The 24,121-nt window shown below is 34.7% G+C and overlaps 3 protein-coding genes and 1 non-coding gene across 4 annotated transcripts in view; 1 reads left to right on the top strand and 3 right to left on the bottom strand.

Moving 5' to 3' along the window:
* Positions 1–24,121, bottom strand: part of LOC118279065 (uncharacterized) — a 595,270-nt gene that overhangs the window by 28,082 nt on the left and 543,067 nt on the right. The gene's annotated exons all lie outside the window — the stretch shown is intronic.
* On the top strand, positions 1,534–16,606 carry LOC118279354 (vanin-like protein 2). Its single transcript, XM_050698415.1, has 9 exons — positions 1,534–1,748; positions 3,129–3,209; positions 4,928–4,990; positions 6,200–6,342; positions 6,867–7,063; positions 7,587–7,727; positions 12,043–12,207; positions 14,323–14,422; positions 14,811–16,606. Exons 1-9 carry the CDS (start codon positions 1,689–1,691, stop codon positions 15,193–15,195), a joined length of 1,335 nt encoding a protein of 444 aa, XP_050554372.1. The 5' UTR covers positions 1,534–1,688; the 3' UTR covers positions 15,196–16,606.
* LOC118279328 (chymotrypsin-1-like) lies at positions 17,403–21,312 on the bottom strand. The gene is made up of 6 exons (XM_050698238.1): positions 21,189–21,312; positions 20,103–20,295; positions 19,345–19,591; positions 18,524–18,670; positions 17,952–18,050; positions 17,403–17,540 (listed from the first exon to the last, which is right to left on the bottom strand). Exons 1-6 carry the CDS (start codon positions 21,310–21,312, stop codon positions 17,433–17,435), a joined length of 918 nt encoding a protein of 305 aa, XP_050554195.1. The 3' UTR covers positions 17,403–17,432.
* Positions 20,417–20,500, bottom strand: Trnal-cag (transfer RNA leucine (anticodon CAG)). The gene has a single exon. It is a non-coding gene; the product is annotated as a tRNA-Leu (tRNA).

Genomic DNA, 24,121 nt, shown 5'->3' with positions numbered 1-24,121 from the left:
CCTCAACCAAAATGGAAAGACGGGAAAATATCCCTTAATTTCTGCATTGAAACGCAGACGCAATACTTGTATATGTCTAACTTTCCGGACCTGCGGACTACCTAGCAGGTTGCCGGGGCTCCGGCATTGAAGAGCAGGAGAAGGAACGGGGGAACGGGGTTTTTAGTCAGTAAGAGTCTGACACTCCTAGCCTCACCCTAAGCGGGAGAATTCATTAAATGGTATAGGTACGCCCTTTCAAGTAAAGGCCTCACCGAAGGGCAGGTGAAATCATTGGATGATATTCCACCTATATCTTACTTCAAATTACAGGACAAAAATAAAAAATGTATGTCATCAAAAATAAGCTATTTACTTAAACTCAAATGCAATTACATCCGCCCAAAAACTGGTGAAATCTGGTAATAACCTAAAGCGAAGGTTTTAAAAAAAGATTTGCCTGCTGATTTAGGTATTTAGGTATAAGTTGTCACGCCATACCGTTTATAATGAAACTATAATTTATGGCCATCACCTGAGACCTCACTGATCATGATAAAAAGTAATGTTACAATGGATGACACGAACATCTATTTTTATAGTTACCTCTTAAACTCAAAAGATGTGATACCATCTTTAATGTTTTGCTATCAAACTGTTGTGTACTTAATAGAAGGTTTAGAAATATTTAAACGATTTCAGAATAGGAACGATGTTCTCGATTCTTTGGTAGGTAGATGTTTATGCTAATTTTGTGTATTGTTCAGATCTACACGGTTGAGTTCTACCAAGTTCTACACACTGACTGCACGGCTGCCGCGCAACGTGTAGCGGGTTCCCGCACGGAGCAACTCTGTGTGATCCACAAATTATTGTCAGGTCTTAGTGTCATGTGCATGTGAACTTGTATGTTTGTAAAGGCGCCACGGCGTCGTCACCGCTAGTCGCAGGTGCTTACCGGACATGGGAGCTTCGGTTGGTTCCTATTTCTGATTGGGCGGGAGGAAACGTCCGGGTGTCATCACTGCGAGGACTGCCCGGAAGACATGGTGGAGCATTCGGTGGCGGTGTGTCCTGGGTTGAGCACCGCCGTGTCTTCAGGAGGGCTGTCGCGGCGTACACTGACACGGCGGCGTACACTCGAAAAGCAGGAGTAGGGACGGGGTGATTTTTAAGTAAGAAGTAAGTCTGACACTCTCTCTCTCTCTCTCGCCTCGCCCAAGGCGAGAGAAGACATTGAATGATTTTCCCCGCTCAAAAAATTACTGTTTGTACATACTTAGCTGTTTACAGCGGTAATATTTATAACAAAAGGTCAAAAGTTCCTTCTTAATAACTCACAAAGCAAGATAAGCTGCGGATTACATCATTGCACAGAAAAATCTCAGTTTATCTAAAGACTAAAGAAACAGCGATAAAGTTCTGTATTAGTGCCCTTAACCCGTATCACGCAGTGTGTGGAAGGCAGCAAATCTAAAATACTTAGATACTATTGATATCTTGGTACCAAGTCGTAATCAAATGCAATGTTTTTCGCCCTAAGTATCAAAGCTGACGAGAGACTCGCCACAACCGCGCCGCGCGCCAGTCTGTAAACACGCAAGCTCGCGCCATTTCTTCCACATTCGAATTTAGAATTTTTCGTTAGTTTTTTTGTACTTTGTTTTGTACATTTTAATTTAATTTGTGCCAGTGCCAAAATAAGAACAATGAAGGTTTTAAGCGTTGTGATTTCTTTCATGTGTGTGTGTACTGTTTTTGCCAGTGAGGTGAGTTTTTTTTGTTTATTTTTTTTTTATTTTACGCTAATGTTCCTACTTATAAATTAATCATATTTTTTCTTGTCTAATATATTTTATTTTTATAGGGCTAAATAATAAATATTAAATCACATATGAGGTAAACTATCTATCTATTTACTTAATGTTAAGCCTCAACAGACCTCAATAGCAAATTGATAACAATATTTCATACAGATAGAAATAATAAAATATTCTGCAATTTATTAGCTACAGTCATTTATTCTTATTAAGTTTTTGCAATATTCATTATTATGACAAATGCATGCATAAAGTACCTTATTTACATTTATTTTAAAGATTACCTACATTTTTTTTGAGAGGTCGTACCTACTTATGAAAATTAGGTACTAAATTAGCATTAGCATTCTTGTATAATGTGCATTTTTATAATATAAACAAAACGATAATTACTAACATAAACAAAGAAAAAGTAAAAAGCAAATATTTCAAAATAAATAAAAGCGTCTTAAAATATCACCGCCTTTATACAAACCATAAACAATGATTCCCGATCATGCAGCGTGCGCGTGTTATTGTTGCATCTCTTTCTAGCACGAGGGTTGATGTTCATTGTTGTTGTTCTGTCTCGCTCTAAGAAAGGAATCTCCCTGCGTTCCAAATTTTTGAATAGAGAATGTATGAGACGTCACGTAGGCCCCTATTATTGATTCACATCTATTACGATTCTGTTACTATGTGCATTATTATACCACAAGATTATACGTACAAATATGTAGGTACAGATACGTATTTTTAAGTAAATATTATTTAAATTACATTTAAAGGTCATTCATGACATTTATTTGTTTAAATAATGATTTATTTGTAAATGATTTTTCCTTAGGTAATCCTACTTATGTATTTATGTGATTAATGCCTAATGGTAGGTACAGATAAAAAATAAATAAGCTGTATGTATTTCTTTAATTTCTTCTTATTCTGTAGAATAAGAGAGTTCTTATTTTAAATAGATATTTAAACAAGAATCTTGTACAGAATTTAAAATATTGCGCCTTAAAGTAGCGTATTTTTTTATGACAACTGAAGTATTTTTTTTTTTTTGAGGAGGGAAAATCATCTTATTTCTTTTCCCGGCTTGGGCGAGATGAATGTCAGACTTTTACTGACTAAAAACCACCCCGTTTCTACTCCTGCTTTTCGAGCCGGGAGCCCCGGTAAACCCGCTAGGTAGTCCGCAGCTGCGGAACAATTAAAGTCTAGATGTAAACTGTAGGACCCTAGAATTATAAAACTTCACCAGTATTCTACACATACATACATAAGTAACCTCACGCCTGTCTCCACAGGCAGAGACAATGGAACTAGGGTTGCCAACTTTTTTTACAGAGTTACAGAGCAGGTGTACTGCACTTGCAAAACAAAGAAATGTCCGACTACACGCGTTTCATACGTGAAGCGGGGAACTCGGTGAGTCACACTCGTATAAAAATAATATTATCATAGAAATTGTACATAATATTGTGCCTAGGTATTCATACTGTGAAGAAATTTAAAAACAAACATGCCTAGTTAGTGTAAAAGAGAGTTATTCTAGCTGTAACAATTCTAATAGTTATGAAGGCACAGTTAATAATTGACACTGGCAGTATAGTCGACAACATTGGAGACTCGGTTGCCATCAGAAGAATAAAGAAAACGAACATTTAAAAAAAACATGCCATTTAAAGTCAAAATGACAAATTTAATGACGTACTTATGCAAAGTTTAAGAAGTTTCACCTAATTTTATTTTTCCACCACGCATTTACTTTATCCACCACGTAGGTCATTGGTGACGACGCTTAGCGGAGGATTTGCCTTTAATAGTTTTCTTAGGGCAGTTAATGATTAAAAGACATTATTCATTCCTGCTTTTCGAACCGGAGCCCCGGTAACCCGCTAGGTAGTCCGCAGCTCCAGATCAAAATAAGTTAACATAAATGAAACTCACCCATTGGCCCAAGTCCTACCCTGATAGTTTATCTAATAATAGCAGTAGGTCGTAGCTTGGTACTTCTCCAGTCACCTCAATATAGGAGTATCAGGGATCTCAAGCATGTTGTGCTACGATAACAATATTGTTTTACAAACACTCATAGCATAACATAACACAGTTATTTTTAAACACAAACTGTAGAAAAACAGCGATAACGTAACCATTAATACATACAATATTTAATGAAATAAATAAAACACTAATTGCTGTACTCAGAGTCATTTAATGGTTACTTAACCCAGTCCTTAGCAATTGTTTTCGATTCAAAATCGTTACTAAGGAATAGTTTAAGTAATCAATAAATGTCTCTGAGTACGGCAGTTATTGTTTTTTTTTTCAAATAGAACCTCTTTGGTTTAATATAATGTCAAAATAAATTGTCATAATAAATTTATATTTAGCTCCAAATTCAAATTCGAATTTGGAACTAAAGTTTGTAAATAAAGAGCACGCGGTGATCACTCTTTGGTTTAATAATGTGAAAATAAATTATCATATTTTTTTTTATTTCGATGCAGTCTTCCAAATTCGAATTTGAATTTGGAAGTAAAGTTTGTAAATATAAAGAGCCAAGAGCACGCGGTGATCAGCTGTATAGGTCATTGACCGTCACACTCGTATGTACTACAGTGCATGATCAAAATACATGCAACGAATATTTCCTTGAGTTGCTCAAAGCCAGAATAATAAATATTAAATAAAAATAACTGTCTCGTTGGTCACAAGTGGCCCCGGACAAGAGGTCTTGAGTTCGATTCCCGGGTCGGCAAATTTAACTTTCCTTTTTTTCGGTTTTTCAAACATTTCTTAGTAGTAGCACGGAGTCTGGAATTGTGCCTGGTATATGGCAATAGGCTCAACCACTATTACATGGGACTTTTAACATGGGGGTACATTGTACAGCGGCATTAAGTGTCGTTATGTGCATCTCTGCCTAGTGCCTACTCATTCGGGGATAAAAGGCGTGATGTTGCATAAATAAAAATAAAACACAAGAATAATGTTCTGAAATGAAGTATTTTTATTTTTAAACACATATTCTTCACGGTATGAATACTAAATTAACATCTTTGTCTGCAAACTTAATATTTAAAGCTTTATTTATTTATTTTATTGTTTAATGTGAATACTTATCGTTTATCAATTTACAGGATGTCGATATTCTGGTGTTGCCGTCGCTGGACTCCATCGAATCCTCTGATAAATATGATGAGGTAAGTTTCCATTCAAATAATTCGGAAAATGTCACATTGGTATGTACTTGCCGTTGATAGGTTTCGATTCCACATTGTTAACCTTCGGTTTTTAGTTTAGCTTTTTTTTTATTTTCACCCTTTAGTTTTTTTATGGTATAAGCCGGTAAACGAGCAGATGGATCACCTGATGTAAGCAATCGCCGCCGCCCATGGACACCCGAAACACTGGAGGCGTTACAAGTGCGTCGTCGTTCTTTTGATGGTTAGGAATTTAAGGGTTGTTGCGGAATCGGGGATTGGAAAGCTTGGGAAGGAAGACCTAATAGATATCAAATTGAAATTAGCTGGCTATACTCCATTCAGAAAACACTATTCTAGATTCTATCAATATTGTACTATTACTGATTAAATATTATTTTGGAGGGGGAAAGTCATTCAATGACTTCTCACGCTTTAGGTGAGACGGAAGGGAGTGTCAGACTTACTGACTAAAAAGCCCCGGCAACCCGTTCAGTTGTCCGCAGCTTCGATTAATAGAATACCTCAACACTCAATAACACATTACTCAACCCTTCTAATGTCATGATTATTTGTCATCAATCACAAAAACAAAAAAATCCTTTCAAAATTCCCGGCCACGCAATCCCCACGTGCTATCATTCCATCTCTTTCTAACGACATACATTATATCCTTTGTTGTTGTTCTGTCTCGCTCTAACGGATATTCCATAGAGAACGTTTTAACTTTTAATACGCGATGCGTGGTCCTAAGTCACGTAGACTAAGGTATTGACGTATTCAGCCTTTCACTTGTCATAATGACAAGGATTTTAATAAATACTGTTTGGTGATGAAATCTGTCTGGATATTTTGTTTTATGGGTTTTGTTGTAAGGAAGTTGGATGGGATAGGCAGAAGTGTACAATGTCTTCTATATAATTAATATTTTTAAAGTTATCAACAAAGCTTGTGAGAGCCGGCTACTAGAAAATAGGTAGGAGTCGGGACTCCATGATGTTATTTTTACTGATTTTCTTAATTTATTTTATTTTATTTATGATTTATGGATTTAAATGTAATTTAAAACGTGTATGGCCAAACGCTGATTAATAATTAAAATAAACTTCTGCGGATTAATAAAAAAAAAAGTTTAGCAAAAGTACAATCGGCAAAATTTCGCTTGACCAGGTACAAGGTATTTCATACAACATTTTTTCTTTGTTACAGATTGTCGACGTAATATCGGAGACGGCTAAACAAGCGAATGTGTATGTCGCCATACATTTGTATGAGAAGGCTCGTTGTCACGTGGGCCATGAGATGGTTAGGAGCAACCTGGTGTTTGATAGGAAAGGAGAGATTGTTGCCGTGTAAGTTTATATTTGAAGATTTTAAATTATTCTTTATAAACAAACGATTATCTCATCATATGATCAGCTCTGCTTTTGTAGTACAAGTACAAGTTTGAGTGGTTACAAGGCCGACCTACATACATATGTGCAAGGCAAGAGGAATTAGGTTCGAGTCCCGAGTCGAGAAAAAAATTGTTTGGTTGTAAATTTTTGAAAATTCTCATTAATGACATGGATTGGTGAATTTGCCAACGTGCGCCACCAACTTCTATTTAGGTTGGATTTGAAATGTTTGAAGAGATTAACTAAACGTCACGGTTTACTCGCGTACATTATTGGAAGAAAGCTCTAATAGTTTCGAATCACAGAGCGAACATTCATCATGAGCAACGTGCGCAGTGTATATTATTGTACGTGAGTTAACCGTGATTATTAGTTAATTTAGTACGTCTAAAGATATTATAAAATATTAATTAATTCCAAACTTTCCTAACAATCCTACAATAGCACAATAATAATCTTCAATTTTTCAACATTAACAGTTACAGAAAACCTCAAAACAGTAATGCCAACTGCACGGCGTCACCCTCAGTACCAGCTACGTTTACCACTGACTTCGGAGTGACGTTCGGAGTGATAATGGAAGAAGACTTAGCTCTGTATGACGAGGAACACTTGAAAGGAGTCAAGAACTTCATTCTCACTGGAGACTGGCAGTCTGAGTTACCGTTCTTGAGTGGTAAGTGATTTTGATATAACGGCTTTAAGTATAATACTTGTAATAGGCTTTACACCAACAGCCTATTAGTGGTCATTGCTGACCAAAGGTCTCTTCTCACACGAAGAATGTTTGAATCACCACGCTTGCTCAATGCAGGTTGGCGATTTTAAACTTATAATTGGAAATAAATAATTATAAACCCAGGTTCCCTCACGATGTTTTCCTTCACCGTTTGTCAGTGGTGTTTAAATAATCTTAGAAAGTACATATAACTCGTAAAAGTTATGGAACAGAAGCATGTATTAATAGTGTTAAGTGAGATTGAGTTAGTTTTGCAAAATTCTGAAGATAATATTTCTGTCCAATCGACAGAAATAAACTTTCGCTTCAGAATAGCTTAGAAAATTTTTGATTAACATAAAATCATACGTCGATATTTAGACATGTTTAAGGTTGAGGCCTTGTCATGTCTAAGTTATTTTTAGTCTAAGTTATAATTCTGAATACAACGAGTTATAATTAACAATTATTTCTGTTTCAGCTGCCCTATTCGCCCCATCTTGGTCTTACACCAACAACGTGAACCTGGTGTCTACCTCTGGCATTTACTCTGGAAGGGCAGGCTTGAAGGCTGGCTCTGGTAGACTGGTAGTTGCTGATTTACTGAAGAATGTTGAAAATGGTAAGTTAATCTCATATTTATCGATTTAATCTGTACTGATTGGTTGGTTTATTCGAGCTGGCCAATCAGAGCACCAAACGGGCTCTTGTTTCGATTACTTTAAACTGTACTGAATATATGGATGCTATCCTGAATCAAAAATAGTGGTAAATGTAATCAAAGTCAAAGTCAAGTCAAATCATTTATTCTAATCTATACATATAATAAAATCGTAGAAAAGTGCTGTCTGTACATTGAAAATAAAAATAAAAAAAATAGCAGGGGTTATTGTTATGTCGATGTCGAACCCAAAAATGTAATTAACTTTTTTTTTGTCTGTTTGTCTGTTTGTCTGTTTGTCTGTTTGTCTGTTTGTCTGTTCGTCTGTGCGCGCTAATCTCAGAAACGGCTGATCCGAGTTGGATGCGGTTTTCACGAATATATTGTGGGATGCTTAAATTTACATTTAGTGTTTGTTTCATGTCAATCGGTTCATAAATAAAAAAGTTATGTCAAATTAAAGAATCACGTCGAACATTCTATGCTTATACCATTAATCTCCGCAACTATTTGACGGATTTGGTTGAAATTTGGTACAGATATAGTTTAGAACCTTAGAAAGGACATAGATATATTTTTATTTCAAAAATCAAAAAAATAAAACAAAAATAAAATAAAAATAAAATAAAATAAAAATAAAATAAAAATTAAATTAAATTTAAAAAAAAATAAAAATAAAATAAAAATAAAATAAAAATAAAATAAAAATAAAATAAAATAAAAATAAAATAAAAATAAAATAAAAATAAAATAAAAATAAAATAAAAATAAAATAAAAATAAAATAAAAATAAAATAAAAATAAAATAAAAATAAAATAAAAATAAAATAAAAATAAAATAAAAATAAAATAAAAATAAAATAAAAATAAAAATAAAATAAAAATAAAATAAAAATAAAATAAAAATAAAATAAAAATAAAATAAAATAAAAATAAAATAAAAATAAAATAAAATAAAAATAAAAATAAAATAAAAATAAAAAAAAAATAAAATAAAAAATAAATTTATTCCGGACATACAGCGCCATCTATTGTTCAATTTCGTACTTATAGTACGGAATTGAACAATGTCGGGCTGTTCCTATACTCCGTAGATAGATGGCGTTGATCGCGCAATGGTGTAATTACAATTGTTCAGTTCATGTTATTGTTTTAATTCATTGGAAATTTGTTTTTACAAAATAGTAAAAAGCAATGAAAAATATAACATAATACAACTTTTAGTACAAAGAAAACGCTCTAACGGAGTATAGATAATTCTATGTCGATCGTTACACGACTTCGGTTCATGTTATTGTTTTAATTCATCGAAAAAAAAGTTAACAAATAGTAAAAAGGTATGAAAAAAATTATATCAATATAATTAAACTTTTAGTACAAAGAAAATGCCCGAACGGAGTATAAATAAATAATCCAAGTTGTCTTTATCCTCGATAGATGGCGTTGGGATCGAAATAGATCGCGCTATGGTTTCGTTACATTCATTTGGTTGGGTATCGGCCGAGCGCTTCGGTACTATTGTAGAAAATGTGTATTATCAGTCGTATGATTATTTGTCTGTAGTGGTCCTGCTGTTTCGTATATTCTAAATTGGTTTCGTTGTATTTGTCAATTAATAAGTTTATTTGTTGGGTTTTCCTGGTATTCTGGTTAAACTTTTTAACGTAGGTTTAGTTTGATATCGATTATTAGTAGTTACTGTAGTTAGTTTTTTTAATAAAATTGTAAGTCTAATTTATAAATTAATTAGATTAGATTTAAGTCGTTTCTTTTAAATTATTTAGTTTAAGCTTGGTTATTATAGCATAAAGGATAGGTTCTAATATAATTTCTTTTTTAATTGTTATAAATTCGTAATTCGTAGCTTTCTTTAGTTTTAAGTTAGTTTTCATCTTAAGTTCGGAAAGATTATAATATTTCTTTAGTTAAAGTCCGTTTTTAAACTATTTTTTCAATGCCCTAAGTGAGTATACATCTATTAAAATCAAACGCAGAGCTCATTATGTTGATTTTTGAAGAGTTCCCTGGAATATCTTCCACATCTCATTTTTGAAAAGATCCCGCGAGATCGGGAACTCATCATCATCATCATCATCATCAGCCTATAGCTATGGGAACTATGTGGTTAAAACCAAAAATTTGCCGGAAGTCACTATTCCACGCGAACGAAGTCGCGGGCAAAAGCTATTAAACCATAAATACATACTTTTGAAACGTCAACAAATAAATAAAAAAATAACTAATACTCTGTCAGTCTGTACATCAATGAAGCTAGGTGTGTAATTTATTTTTTATTTCAACCAAGACAGTATAGAACACGTTGCTTTCTGCAATCTGAAAAATTTGTCATGTTTACAATAGACCAGCGAATCGTGAAGGTGACTGATATTTTCGCACGTTTGATTACAAACATGTTTTGCTCGGTTTATCGACGTGCGAGTATCGTACGATGTCTGATAATAATCGTAGACTAAATGACGTCACAGTCTTAGGAATTACGATGCGTCTAATGTTTTTTACGTTTTTACTAAGTATAGCGAATAATTATGTCTCTCATAAATTTTCTTTTTTTGCTTCCTTCATTTCATATATCATTTCGGTTTGCGTCGTAGCCATTTATTGCGGTAAAAAGATAATTATGGAAATGTAAATTGGAACATTTGCAAAGAAAATAAGTTTTGCATGGTTGCAGTTGCTCTCCGAATATGAATAAGACGTCAAAATTTTTATTTATTTATTCATTTATGGAGAGGTATTAAACATAAATTGTTTGTTATTACATGCAATAAATCACAAATGTACGTCATACATTTTACATACATATTTTACATATGTTTAGAAAAACTGTTATTATAAGTACTAGCTTTCCGCCCGCGGCTTCGCCCACGTGTAATTCGGTTATATATAGCGTTTTTTAATGATCTCGACAGGGCTTTTTCTTCCACAGTCTGATAGTCATCACCCCATGTGAATGAGCTGATGATGGAAGGTACAACTCCTCAACGGTTAGGAGTTGAAAGAAAATTCTTACGAAGTTATACGTACATGTGAGGCTATTAGGTTGACCTGATAATAAAAAGTAAATCTCATTAACGTTAAGAATTTAGGTGAAAATGGATGCGGACAAATTTCGTCTCTTCACTTGTTTCCTTTTAGCTGTTTGTATGGGTAGTGTTAACACAAAAAAGGGATTTAAAGGCGTGATGTTATTAATGTTATGCATGTATGTACATAATTATGTATGTTAAAGAGACGACTGAAAGTTGTCATACAAAGTCTTTTTTTTTCAGGATGGGAAATCATCAAATGACCTCTCCCGCTCTGGGTGGAACGGAAGGGAGTGTCAAACTTTTACTGACTAAAACCCACCTCGTTCCTTCAGTTGCCCTTTGCGTTCCGGGGCCATGGTATCTCGTTAGAACTTTCCCGCAGCCCCGGCTCAGTTTATCCCGTTTCCCCCCTTGAGGGTTGACATTTCAAAATCCCTTCTTAGTGCTCACTTATGTTACTAAAGGAACCTCTGTTCAAAATCTCAGACTCCTATACCGAGCGGTTTCGGCTGTGCGTTAATAAATCAGTCACCCAATCGCACCCCTAAATCACGATTGGAGGGTAGTTTGAAAAAACTTATAATGTCAAACATATTTACTTGCCTATGTACGTGTTCATGCCAAGTTTCAAGTTTATAAACCCAAGGAATAAGATTTTTCATAGAAACGTTTTTACCCCTTTTCCTCCCCTTGGGGGTTGAATTTCCAAAAATCCTTTCTTAGTGCTCCCCTACATATCCCAAGGAACCTACATTCCAAATTTCAGCTGTCTACGACCAGTAGTTTCGACTGTGCGTTGTCTGTCAGTCAGTCAGTTAGTCACTCAGTAACGGAAGAGTTTTATATATATAGATTTGAGTATGAAAATATGGATAAAACTTTTTTGCATGTCTATTTTAATAGTAAATTTAAGTACATGGTTTTTAGGTTTAATTGTAATGCACATTAAAATATTAAATATTCACATATTTATAAAATTTAAAATGATGTAAATAATACCTACATTTACTAAAACTGCACAACTATCAATTAAATATCTTGAATTTCCTTGAACATAGAACCTTTTACAATTGTAAAGTTGGTACAAAAAATATATGGCTGCTTCAAAAATATATTTATTTATTTGAATACCATCAGAAAACTGGTGAAGGCAAATCCTCCGCAAACACCGGTCATCGGAGACCAACGTAGTAAAAAGAAATTAAAAATAATCTCATTCTTTACAGACGTATCAGTAGTCCCATCAGTGAATACTCCAGTAAACTTCCTGGCGGAGGACTTAAACCTGTTCGTGATGAAGCAGCTGGACCTGCAGGCCAGCGCCAACGGGTACACTGAGACCATCTGCCACAGGAGCTTCTGCTGTGAATTCTATGTTAAGACTGCTAAAGGTGAGATTCCAAGTGTTTTGTGCAATCTTAACATTACACATCACCACTTCACTATACAATGTGATAGGGGTGAGATTTCTAACCCGTTAAGGCTGAGTACTACATCTAATTTTATCGACAAAAAAATAATATGGGGTTTGAACCCCCTTCCCCTAAAAATTATGGCTATTTTAATATTTTTTTTACTTTATGTGATATCAAAGGTTGTATGCGTCGTAGAAACAAAAAAAAAAACGACAAACGGTAGCTAATAACCTTGGCTAACTAATTCATTACTTTTTTCATATGTTTGATAATGTTTTGGTGTAAAAAAATCCTTTCTGAATTATTTCTACCGAAAATATCGCTATTTTTTATATTTTCAATTGGGGGTTCAACCCCCCATATTATTTTTTTTGTCGATAAAATTAGAGATAGTACTCGGCCTTAACGGGTTAGAAGTCCCACCCCTATCACATTGTATAGTATAAAACAAAGTCGCTTTCTCTGTCCCTATGTCCCTTTGTATGCTAAAATCTTTAAAACTACGCAACGGATTTTGTTACGGTTTTTTAATAGATAGAGTGATTCAAGAGGAAACTTTACATCTATACATATAATAAAATCGTAGAAAAGTGCTGTCTGTACATTGAAAATAAAAATAAAAAAAATAGCAGGGGTTATTGTTATGTCGATGTCGAACCCAAAAATGTAATTAACTTTTTTTTTGTCTGTTTGTCTGTTCGTCTGTGCGCGCTAATCTCAGAAACGGCTGATCCGAGTTGGATGCGGTTTTCACGAATATATTGTGGGATGCTTAAATTTACATTTAGTGTTTGTTTCATGTCAATCGGTTCATAAATAAAAAAGTTATGTCAAATTAAAGAATCACGTCGAACATTCTATGCTTATACCATTAATCTCCGCAACTATTTGACGGATTTGGTTGAAATTTGGTACAGATATACATAGTTTAGAACCTTAGAAAGGACATAGATATATTTTTATTTCAAAAAATCAAAAAATAAGAAATAAATTATTTATAAATAATTCTATGTCGATCGTTACACGACTTCGGTTCATGTTATTGTTTTAATTTATCGAAAAAAAGTAAATAAATAGTAAAAAGGTATGAAAAAAATAATATCAATATAATAAAACATTTAGTACAAAGAAAATGCTCTAACGGAGTATAGACAATTCTATGTCGATCGTTACACGACTTCGGTTCATGTTATTGTTTTAATTTATCGAAAAAAGTAAATAAATAGTAAAAAGGTATGAAAAAAATAATATCAATATAATTAAACTTTTAGTACAAAGAAAATGCCCGAACGGAGTATAAATAAATAATCCAAGTTGTCTTTATCCTCGATAGATGGCGTTGGGATCGAAATAGATCGCGCTATGGTTTCGTTACATTCATTTGGTTGGGTATCGGCCGAGCGCTTCGGTACTATCGTAGAAAAAGTGTATTATCAGTCGTATGATTATTTGTCTGTAGTGGTCCTGCTGTTTCGTATATTCTAAATTGGTTTCGTTGTATTTGTCAATTAATAAGTTTATTTGTTGGGTTTTCCTGGTTTTTTGGTTAAACTATTTAACGTAGGTTTAGTTTGATATCGATTATTAGTAGTTACTGTAGTTAGTTTTTTTAATAAAATTGTAAGTCTAATTTATAAATTAATTAGATTAGATTTAAGTCGTTTCTTTTAAATTATTTAGTTTAAGCTTGGTTATTATAGCATAGAGGATAGGTTGTAATATAGTTTCTTTTTTAATTGTTATAAATTCGTAATTCGTAGCTTTCTTTAGTTTTAAGTTAGTTTAAGTCCGTTTTTAAACTATTTTTTCAATGCCCTAAGTGAGTATACATCTATTAAATTCAAACGCAGAGCTCATTATGTTGATTTTTGAAGAGTTCCCTGGAATATCTTCCACATCTCATTTTTGAAGAGATCCCGCGAGATCGGGAACTATGTGGTTAAAACCAAAAATTTGCCGGAAGTCACTATTCCACGCGAACGAAGTCGCGGGCAAAAGCTAGTGCATAATATATCACCATTGCACCCATGCGAAGCTGGGGCGGGTCGCTGGTTGACAAATAAATTAAACCTGTTACTTTTTTCATTGCAGATACCAAAACTGAATCTACCTACAACTTGGCGACGTTCAATGGCGTCCGTCCTTTCGGTGCTAACCACAATGTTGCCACTCAGATCTGTGTCTTATCAGGGTAAGTAGTTTTATCATCTCACTGTCTTACTCAAATTATCATCTAACTAGACCTGTGTGTACGGCTCAAAGAGCTATTAGACCACTACAGATGGGGTCCAGTAGGGCTGATGCCCGAATCAGAGCAGCGGACTGGTTTACCGAGACTCCGGTTCCAAAAGCAGAAGTAGGAACGGGGTGGTTTTTAGTCAGTAAGAGTCTGATACTCCCTTTCGCCTCACCCAGGGTGGAAGAAGTAATTGGATGATTTCCCTTCTCAAAAAAGCTATTAATGGCTTGTCCTGTCTTTTTTTACTCTTGCCTTCTTTCTATAAAGCTGTTCTTTTCTGATTTTAGTGTAGAAAATCTTTTCAGAACTACTATTTAAGTTTTAATATTTCTTCTTACAGATCCGACTCCAACGTAAACTTCGAAAGAATATCCATCGCTGCCAACTTTACGAAACAAAGCTCTCAATATCCAATCGTCCAATCGACAGCAGTGCTACCAACTGAATCCTTCAATTTCGAAGTTAAGAGCAACGGTGTTGCAGAACAGGTAACGTTGGATTTAGAAAATGGGAAAAATGTTATAAACTTTGGTATTTTTGGTAAAAATGTTAATGTAGATTTGGTAAAGGATTATGTAGTAGAGAAGAATGCTACTGTTGATGGTCAGAATGAGTTTCTTGAATACATTTTTAATGAAGATGTGCAAGAGTTTGTAGACTATGTTTGGATTCGTTTACGAGTACTGATTGTTGTTGTATCCATTTATATTTTGGAGATGATGTAATTTTACTCACATAATTATTTTGAAGAGTGAAAAATATTTTGTTCCTTGATCAAAGGTTGTTTAACTGATTTTGAGTTCTCATCCGTGAACAATAAGATTTATTTTGCAATAGAATTGAATTTTCTAACACTATTCCTTCAATATAAGTTATTCTATACCATATAGAGAACACGATAGAATTCAAAATCAGTTGATATAATCGCAAAAACGATGTTTTTAAATTGAGAATGAACGAATGTTTTGCTTAGTACAAAAGGTATTTGTATCATGAAAGAAAGTGGTTATTGGTATTTGTATGATAGTGAGTTTGTGATAAAAATCTGTTAATTAATTGCTTAATGCGTGATAAGACTGTAAAATGTATGTATTGAGGTCGATAATCGCTTGATAATAATTTCTAGAATAATATTGTACCTACTGGTAGAATGCATGGAAACCGGTTTGCTTTGTATGGTCGATAGATGGCGCTTTTCTACAGTAAATTTACCAAAGAAATTGGTAAATTAATGCTGCTGTTGTAAAAGTCGTTCTAGCTCATTGATATAGAGTTTATTTTTGAGTAATTGTATAATTGTTTGGCTGGTGTCAAAAATGTAGAATGTATTTTGTTTAATAAGTAATGTACTTATTCAAGGAGTGAATGAGAGTTTTATGAAATTAACATTTTGTATGGGAAATTGTTAAGTAGATATATTTTTATGTGTAATATAATTCATTACCGTTGACTGTAGACAAAATCTTACTGTTTCACCATTAAATACAAATAAGATGTCGGAATTTTCAAAGTCATATCAAGTTTTTATTACTATTAAACTTGTTTTAAACTTTTAATATCAATGAAAGTTAATACAAGTGTTATATTTAGTATAAATGGCTCCACATTTCGTATTTTTGTATTTAAGTAATATGGTTTGAGATGCTATTTATACATTAATATCTTGGTATGACATTAATTTGGTAGTAGATGTTTTACTTTCAAATTTTTATTTTGTGACTATATTGAATTAACTGTCGGGCTCAGAGTCATTTAATCATTACTAAAACTATTACTTAGTAATGATTTTATATCGAAAACAATTGCTAAGTACAACGGTTAAGTAGCCATTAAATGAATTTGCGTACGGCGGTTATTTTGTAAAGCATAAAGAATTAAAACATTGTCCAAAGTTATTGAAGTACAATAAGAAATCAATTATTTAATTTGCTATACTATGTTACTGTATATAATTTGGTCTGTATAATTAATATTTTATTTGGTGAAATAGTTATTTCGGCAGATGACACTGATACACGGTACAATATTTTCTATGTAATATTAATATTAATTCTATGTGTAACACAGTCGTGTCGACTGTTACTGTGATATTAGATATATGCATGATTTAAATATAATGAATTTTATAAGAATTTATATCTGACTTTTATTTTTATATTTTCCTTGAAAAAAAAATCTTACCCATATTCACCACTGATATGAGTGGGTTCGAATTTGTAGCTTTTTGTATTGGCACATAACTGACGTATTATACCTTTTATTTTCCTACCCGTTTTTCATATAGATTTAACGTATAAAGTTCTTCAAGTATTTTACTAATTACTACTGTTTGTAAATGTGTTGCCCAATTTGATTCCTACTGTAGTGGGTCATGATTCGAATTTGTCGAGTGTACCTTTTGGTTAATTTTTTCCTTAATGCTAGACAAAGCCTATTATAGGTGTAATTGAAATAAATAAAAGGTTTCTTTAACATTTTGCATGTTTATAATATTTATCTTATAAATATAATATTTAAATTAAATATTTATACAAGAGCAATTAGCGACCAAAGGTGATATTTACAATTTTTTTTGTAAAGAAAGATGGATTCCGTAAACACAGCTTTTCAATCGATTTTTAACATCAGTTCTATTGAATTTCTGTAATTATTTAAACTAAAAATCACGATTTACTCACGTAAATTATTGGTGAAAAGACTAAATTACATAATGAAAAAAAGTGTAGGCTGCGCGACACCACCGCGTTTGCGCACGCTGCTCATGATGAAGAGTCCCTCTGTGACTCGAAACTAGTAGAGCTTTTCTCCATTAATTTACGAGAGTAAACCGTGATTTTTAGTTTTTTTTGTCTCACGATAATTATTCCATGATTATCAATTAGAATCGGTTATTCTTATTATTTCAACGGCAAATCGTTTAGAACCTACCAACTCTCGTCACTAAATAGCTGTAATAAACCCGTCAGTGCCTATTGGTCCTCCTGTGACGTCTGTGGTCAGTGATGTACCTGACGTGGTCCATGTCATCATCGTACAGGGTCTTCTCAATCCAGCGCATGTAGGCTTCCACCTGGGGAAGGAAGAAATAAGAGGAAATATTAACGTTTGTTCCACTGACTCTCAGTTTGTGTCAATGGACGTTGTGATTAGCAGTACCCTACTAGTACGCGTTCGGATTGGCCAGCTCGAATAAACCAACCAATCAAATCGCCAAACGAGCTCCAGTTTCGATTACTTTAAACGTAAAGCAAAATCGCACTAAGAGTACTGATCAATGGACCAAAGCGCTTACTCTTGAAACCGATTTCGAATATCAATGCAATTTCAATCCAATAAAATCTCAATCATTATTCAATGTCAAAACTAAACAACCCCAATCGTAGCTTTTAAAAGACGAACACGATTCTATTATTCACGTTTCAAAAAGACTAGTAAGTTCACTTGAAATAATGCTTTGATTTTACATGGAAGTTATTCGTACCTTAGTATAAACATCAGGTTTGCCTCTAGCGCAAGGAATGCCCCAGGACACGATGCCGATCTGACGACCTTCGCGCACCAGTGGACCGCCGGAGTCACCCTGAGGACACATAATAGACTCGTAAGTTGTTATACGGACAAGAGATGCCTGAAAAATGTACTTTAGGCCACCATAATTCATTGTTAAGTCCAGAGTGGACATCGATTCACTACTGTTTAGGGCTTAGAGATCTGCGAAGCCTCAAACAAGCATCAGACCACTACACATGGGGCTTAGCTCAGCAGGGCTGATGGCGACTGGGAGCTGCGAACTGCCTAGAAAAGCAGGAGTAGGAACGGAATGATTTTAGTCAGTAAGAGTCTGATACTCCTTGTCGCATCGCCTTAGGCGGGAGAAGTAATTGGTTGATTTTTGACCCCTTCAATAAAATAGGACTCAGAGATACATACAAAATCTTTATTACTTATCCTCAAGATCAGTTTAGGCATACTTAAAGCTTAATGTTGTGGAGATTTTACAGAACTGTGAATTAAAAATAAAAGAAAAATGTAATAAGATTGAAAATCGCTTACGTGACAAGCGCCTTCTCCAGCCTTCGTCAAAGCGCAAATCTGAGTCTCGAACACAGGATTAATGCTCTTGTGAGCTTCCTTACACTCTTCATACGTGATTGACCTTAGTTCCAGTTGCATTAGGTCGTTGGGTACACGTCCTGGATACTGTTGACAATTAATAACATTAAAAAAGGTGATTAATATGAAAAGAGGTCTTAACATAAATATACGCACGGTAGTTACATATTGCTATTACTTTTTTCATAGGCGTTATAAAGAATTACTTGTTAATCTTGTTAAATTAACCTAAGTAAAGTAATCAATTTATTTTATTCTCATCATAATCTTAGGTTAATTTATTTAAAAAAATAAAAAAGTATTTAGGAACATTTTCGACAGAGTATCTAGTTAGCTACATACATACATACATACATACATAACCTCACGCCTGTCTCCCATGGGGGTAGGCAGAGACAATGGAACGCCAATTGCCACGGTTAGCTAAACAACAATATTTTAGCTTAACTATAAAAACCACGTTTTACTTACTTACGTATATTAATGGAGAAAAGCTCTATACGTTTAGACTCACAGATAAGTCCATTAATATACGTGAGTAAACCGTGATTTTTAGTTAATTTAGTATGTCTCACGATAGTTATTATAAAAAATATTTTAGCTCCGATAATCCCAAACCTGTGAATCAAAGCCCCAGTGAATATGTTGCTCTAGGGTAGACGTGCTCCATTGTAGGCCGCATCATTACTTACCATCAGGCGAGATAGCGGCCCAACGTCGGCCCATTTAACATCTCCACTAAACCTATCAACCCCACTCACCGACGTAGTCCCCCACCCAGTCAGCAGCAACTCCTCCCCTTTCTCCACAGGCTCATCATTAAGTTCCACGGCATCCACCTTCCTTCCAAAGTCCATCTCCTCATTAGTGAACAGTATGGCGATATCATTCTTAATGACATAATCGTCATAGTCCTCATGTATCACTATTTTTCGAATGTCGTATGCTGTGCCGCCGGCTAAAAGTTGGTTTGTGCCTACTACTGCTTTGAAGTACTTCGGAGCTAGTCTGGAAAGAAAAAAGCTTTAGTACCTACGAGTTTGCTTTACGTTGAACGAAAATGAAACAAGAGCGTGTTTGGCGCTCTGATTGGAAGGCACGAATGAACCAACCAATCAGAGGGTTTAGGACGAGTTTGTTTTACGTTTAACGAGATCGAAACGAGAGCGCTTTCGGTGCTCTGATTGGTTTATTTGTTTGTTGTACTAAGCCCTCAGTTATATGACAGTTATTGTGCGGAAACTCATGTCAAGAAGAATGAAGTGAAGAATCAAGCATTAGTAGCTAAATAAATGCTTACAACGCCTACATATAATTTGATAGCAAACATTTACAATTGAAACTTTTTGCTATGTTCACTAATATCATTGTTGTGAATTAAAATGAGTTAATAAAACATTAAACTACTCTGTATAAACCTTTTGTGAGTTGTTAAAACATTAAATTACTTGTATAAACCTAAATTAATATTAGAATTAGATTATTAAAATTAAAAAAGGTTTTAAATTCTTCTTCTAACCTGTCAACACAATGTGCAGCCGTGAGTATAACTCTAGGGGTCACTAGAGAAGCCCCGCAGAAGTGCCACACGCCCCATAGCCGCAGAGATACCTGGTACGGTGCGGACCCATTAGGGGCCTTAATACCACCCACTATGCGCTCCCATTGCTCTTGGTCTTCTGGTTTCGAAGACGAGAAGAATTCTGACGATACTAGAATAAATAAATGTTAAAAAATTATTATATAAGCAAAATTAAGCGTTTTTAAAAAGTTTGAGTGCGAAAAATTATAATTTAGGTATATAAAATTTGTTTTTAGTTCACAAAAAGAATTTGTCAGAAGTGGGATTCGAACCCACGCCCACAGAAGTGGACTGCGACCTGAACGCAGCGCCTTAGACCGCTCGGCCATCCTGACTTATTGAAGATAGTCGAAATTACCAATCACGTTCTACAAATCAGTGCGTGTAGATAAAAATAGACTATGACGTCACAGGTCGTTGATAGAATTGATAAATTCATTTAGCGTGGATTGCAAGCGATCAATAGGAACGATGTAAGCGAGTATAGACTTTAAGTACATAATGTTAGGGTTTAATAACCTTTGTATGACGTAGTTGCCATTGAGAGTTATTGGAGGTCAGTTATTAGTTACTATGCAGTGGTTTAACTGTTTAATTTTGTTTTTTTTTTACCTGACTGCAGTCAAGCCCGAAATGTTATGTTTAGTGAAGTTGAGAATACGATTTTGGTTACATGTTTGGGTAATTCATTAAAATGATGACATGAATGAACACTAAAAGTTTTTTTGTGACTGTTTAAAAAAATATTTTTGTTATTTTTTCCACTCATTATTTTGTAGGCGTGGGCTATTGCCGAATGAGCATGGAATTAACTGTTGGTTACTTGTTTTTTTTTGTTTTATTTATTTGTAGCATAATATTAAGTTAGTTTTTATTTCGTTTAAGTTGTTAACAATTTAGTCATATCTATTATTATTATTTAGTTAATATGTTTAATATAATTTATAGACACAGTAGCATAAAAAATAATGTATAGTTTCTAATATTTTTTGGAAAACCCTTAAGATTTCTAAAACAGCTTACATTTAGCATTCCTAGGTTCCTTCCTAACTTGATCAGGCTTCTGGTATCCAGTCAGGCCATTCACAATAATCTCCACTTGAGATATATTAGGAAACGTGACTAAATCGTTCATTTTGAAAACCATTGCGTCTTTTGTTTTAGTATTTGTAATGTTATGTGGTACTAAGTCTTCAATGTATGCTTTGTTACTCGATACAACTGTTTTCGTTCCACCTGGGAAGAAAAACAGTGGACCGTTATTGTTTTATCTGGGGGCACGGTAGTGCCCCCGCCAAGACGAGCCAAGCGAAGCGCAAGGGCACTACCTACCTTTTCTCGAAGCGCTTCGTCGTATTTTTGAACCTTCATAACTTGAGTTTGGGTTATACCAGATAAACAAAATTTTCAGGATATAATGTCAGTGGTAGACTTAATAAACCTCTAAAGTTTCAATTGCATAGCTCTTATACTTTAGATTTTATTGATATCTAAAATACCCCGATTTCGTCACTCACTCACTCACTCACTCACTCACTCACTGATGATCAACAAAATTCTTAAGGTACTTCCTGAAGTCCTAGAAAACTGAAATTTGGTATGTAAGCTAGTATTAGTACCCAAACAACAAAAAAATCCTAAAACTTGGAACTTTTACCCCCAACCCCTTAAACTAGGGGGTGAAAGTTTGTTCGAGACTTCCGCAACTTTTGACGCTAGAGGTCTGAATGCGGCCGCGGAGGGGTAAAAATCTGAAATAGGGAAACTTAATTCCCTATTTCCTGCTTGAGATCTGAAAATTATACACAAGTACATACATAGAACACAAACTTTTCATCAAATCAAAACATTATCCTACCCATAAGTACTTAGATATGAATAATATTACTACACTTCACTTCGGTAAGTGTTTATTAATCAACCTATACTTTTGAACATAAGCATCGTAAGTATAGTATGCGCCAACGCCCGCCGCCTGCCCCCTCGTCCCCGCGCAGTAGCTAAAAATAATCGGCCCGTCAGCGAGCGCGGCACCCGAACGCGGGCAGACGCGCGAGGGCAGACGTCGTGGACGGTTGTCTCGTTGAATGAAAAGTTTTCGGAATATTTCGGTGATTTAAAAGTTTGCTATCGCGGAGAAAAAAACCATTTGCCTAATATTTAATTGTTAGTAGTTTAGTAGGTAAAGGTTTAGATACTAGTGTTTTAATTTTCATTGATAAAAAGTATTAGGATTACGTTTCCAATTTTCTTATAAATTTAGTAGTTTAGTAGGTGAATTTGTCGCTCATTTTATCTTTCTATCATAAGCAACCTACAAAAAGAAATGAAATCCCACAAAAACATTTCATGTTAAATGTTGCCAAGACGAGACCATATAGCTCGCACTGTCAAAAAGTAATCAGATCCCGTGTAGAGCCAAGTTTCTAACCCTATACTTTTGAACTGGCGAGTTGGCCGCACGGAAAGAGTTTAGAAGATTGAATAGATTTTTAAGCTCAAGCCCATATGACGAATAACAAAAAGTCCGTGCGGCCGACTCGCCAGTTCAAAAGTATAGGGTTAGAAACTTGGCTCTACACGGGATCTGATTACTTTTTGACAGTGCGAGCTATATGGTCTCGTCTTGGCAACATTTAACATGAAATGTTTTTGTGGGATTACTTTTTATAATGTACTTAATATGAAACTATGAAAGTTTGTTTGTTAAGTGCACTTTTGGGATTAAAGAGATGGACGTAGGGTGCTTTTCCACCTGAGATGTGCTATGTAACTATGCTACGAAGATGTAATAGCTAAGCTGTGAAACTATGTAACCGTTTCCACTGATATTAAGCTACGTAGCTGTGCGAGGAAAATGCGCAGTACCTATGCGATGTGTCGATAGTAGGGAAACCATACATAGCACTTATCCATAGCACGTATCTTTCCATTTAAAAAACATAGCTTAGCTGAGTCCGTTTTCACCAGTGCTAAGCTATGTATACCAATGAATATGATAGGTGGAAGCCAAACGCATCCACAGCAGCAACGTAGCATATTAGCACATCTCTGGGGGAAAAACACTATTATTTGTATACTGTTGACGCAGATTTGTTTCTAAAACGATAGTGTTTTTTTTTCTAGGGTTCAATGACCCTTTTTTAAGCGAAAGGAAAATTGTGGGACTTATTTGAGATCCTATCAGTCACTTAAACGCAATCCTTTAATTAAATTCTGGTCGTACGAAACCATTCCTTAAGAATACCTACACAAGATGATCCAAACATTGTTTTTTTATGGAATAAGCCGGTAAACGAGCAGACGGATCACCTGATGGTAAGCAATCACCGCCGCCCATGGACACTTGAAACACCAGAAGCGTTACAAGTGCGTTGCTGGCCTTTTGGGGGTTAGGAATTTAAGGGTTGTTGGGGAATCGGGGATTGGAAAGGGGGGTAATTGGGTCTCCGGTAACCTCACTCACACAACGAAACACAACGCAAGCGTTGTTTCACGTCGGTTTTCTGTGAGGCCGTGGTATCACTCCGGTCGAGCCGAAGCATGGCTCTCCCACACTTAAATTACGTTTTAAAAACTCACCAAAAGCGAAACTAAACACGAAAATAACCGCGAAAACAAATCTATAGTCTGCCATCTTGTTTCGAAACTTGAAAACTATGGAAAAGGATAGGAAAGTATTCCTTTATATAGTGCATAGACAATTTAGTCTGACGCAATAGTTTTTTGCACTAAATTCTTATGGTGATACCCGTATTGTCTGTATTACGTGCGATTAAGTAAGATAATGTAATGACGGCATTATTTCAAGGTAGGTCATGATTGATGGGGTCACTTTGTAGATGGGTGACCGTTTCAGTGTTTTTAATGTACCGGGAGAGGTGTCATATTGTAAGATTTGCCACGGCACTTAATTTGACAATAACTATCATTTATATTACTCTGTTCTACTCCCG

The sequence above is a fragment of the Spodoptera frugiperda genome, chromosome 14, assembly GCF_023101765.2.
Source record: "Spodoptera frugiperda isolate SF20-4 chromosome 14, AGI-APGP_CSIRO_Sfru_2.0, whole genome shotgun sequence".
Classification (NCBI taxonomy): domain Eukaryota; kingdom Metazoa; phylum Arthropoda; class Insecta; order Lepidoptera; family Noctuidae; genus Spodoptera; species Spodoptera frugiperda.
Note: the sequence above shows the minus strand (reverse complement) of the source record. Positions and strands in the feature narration are given on the sequence as shown.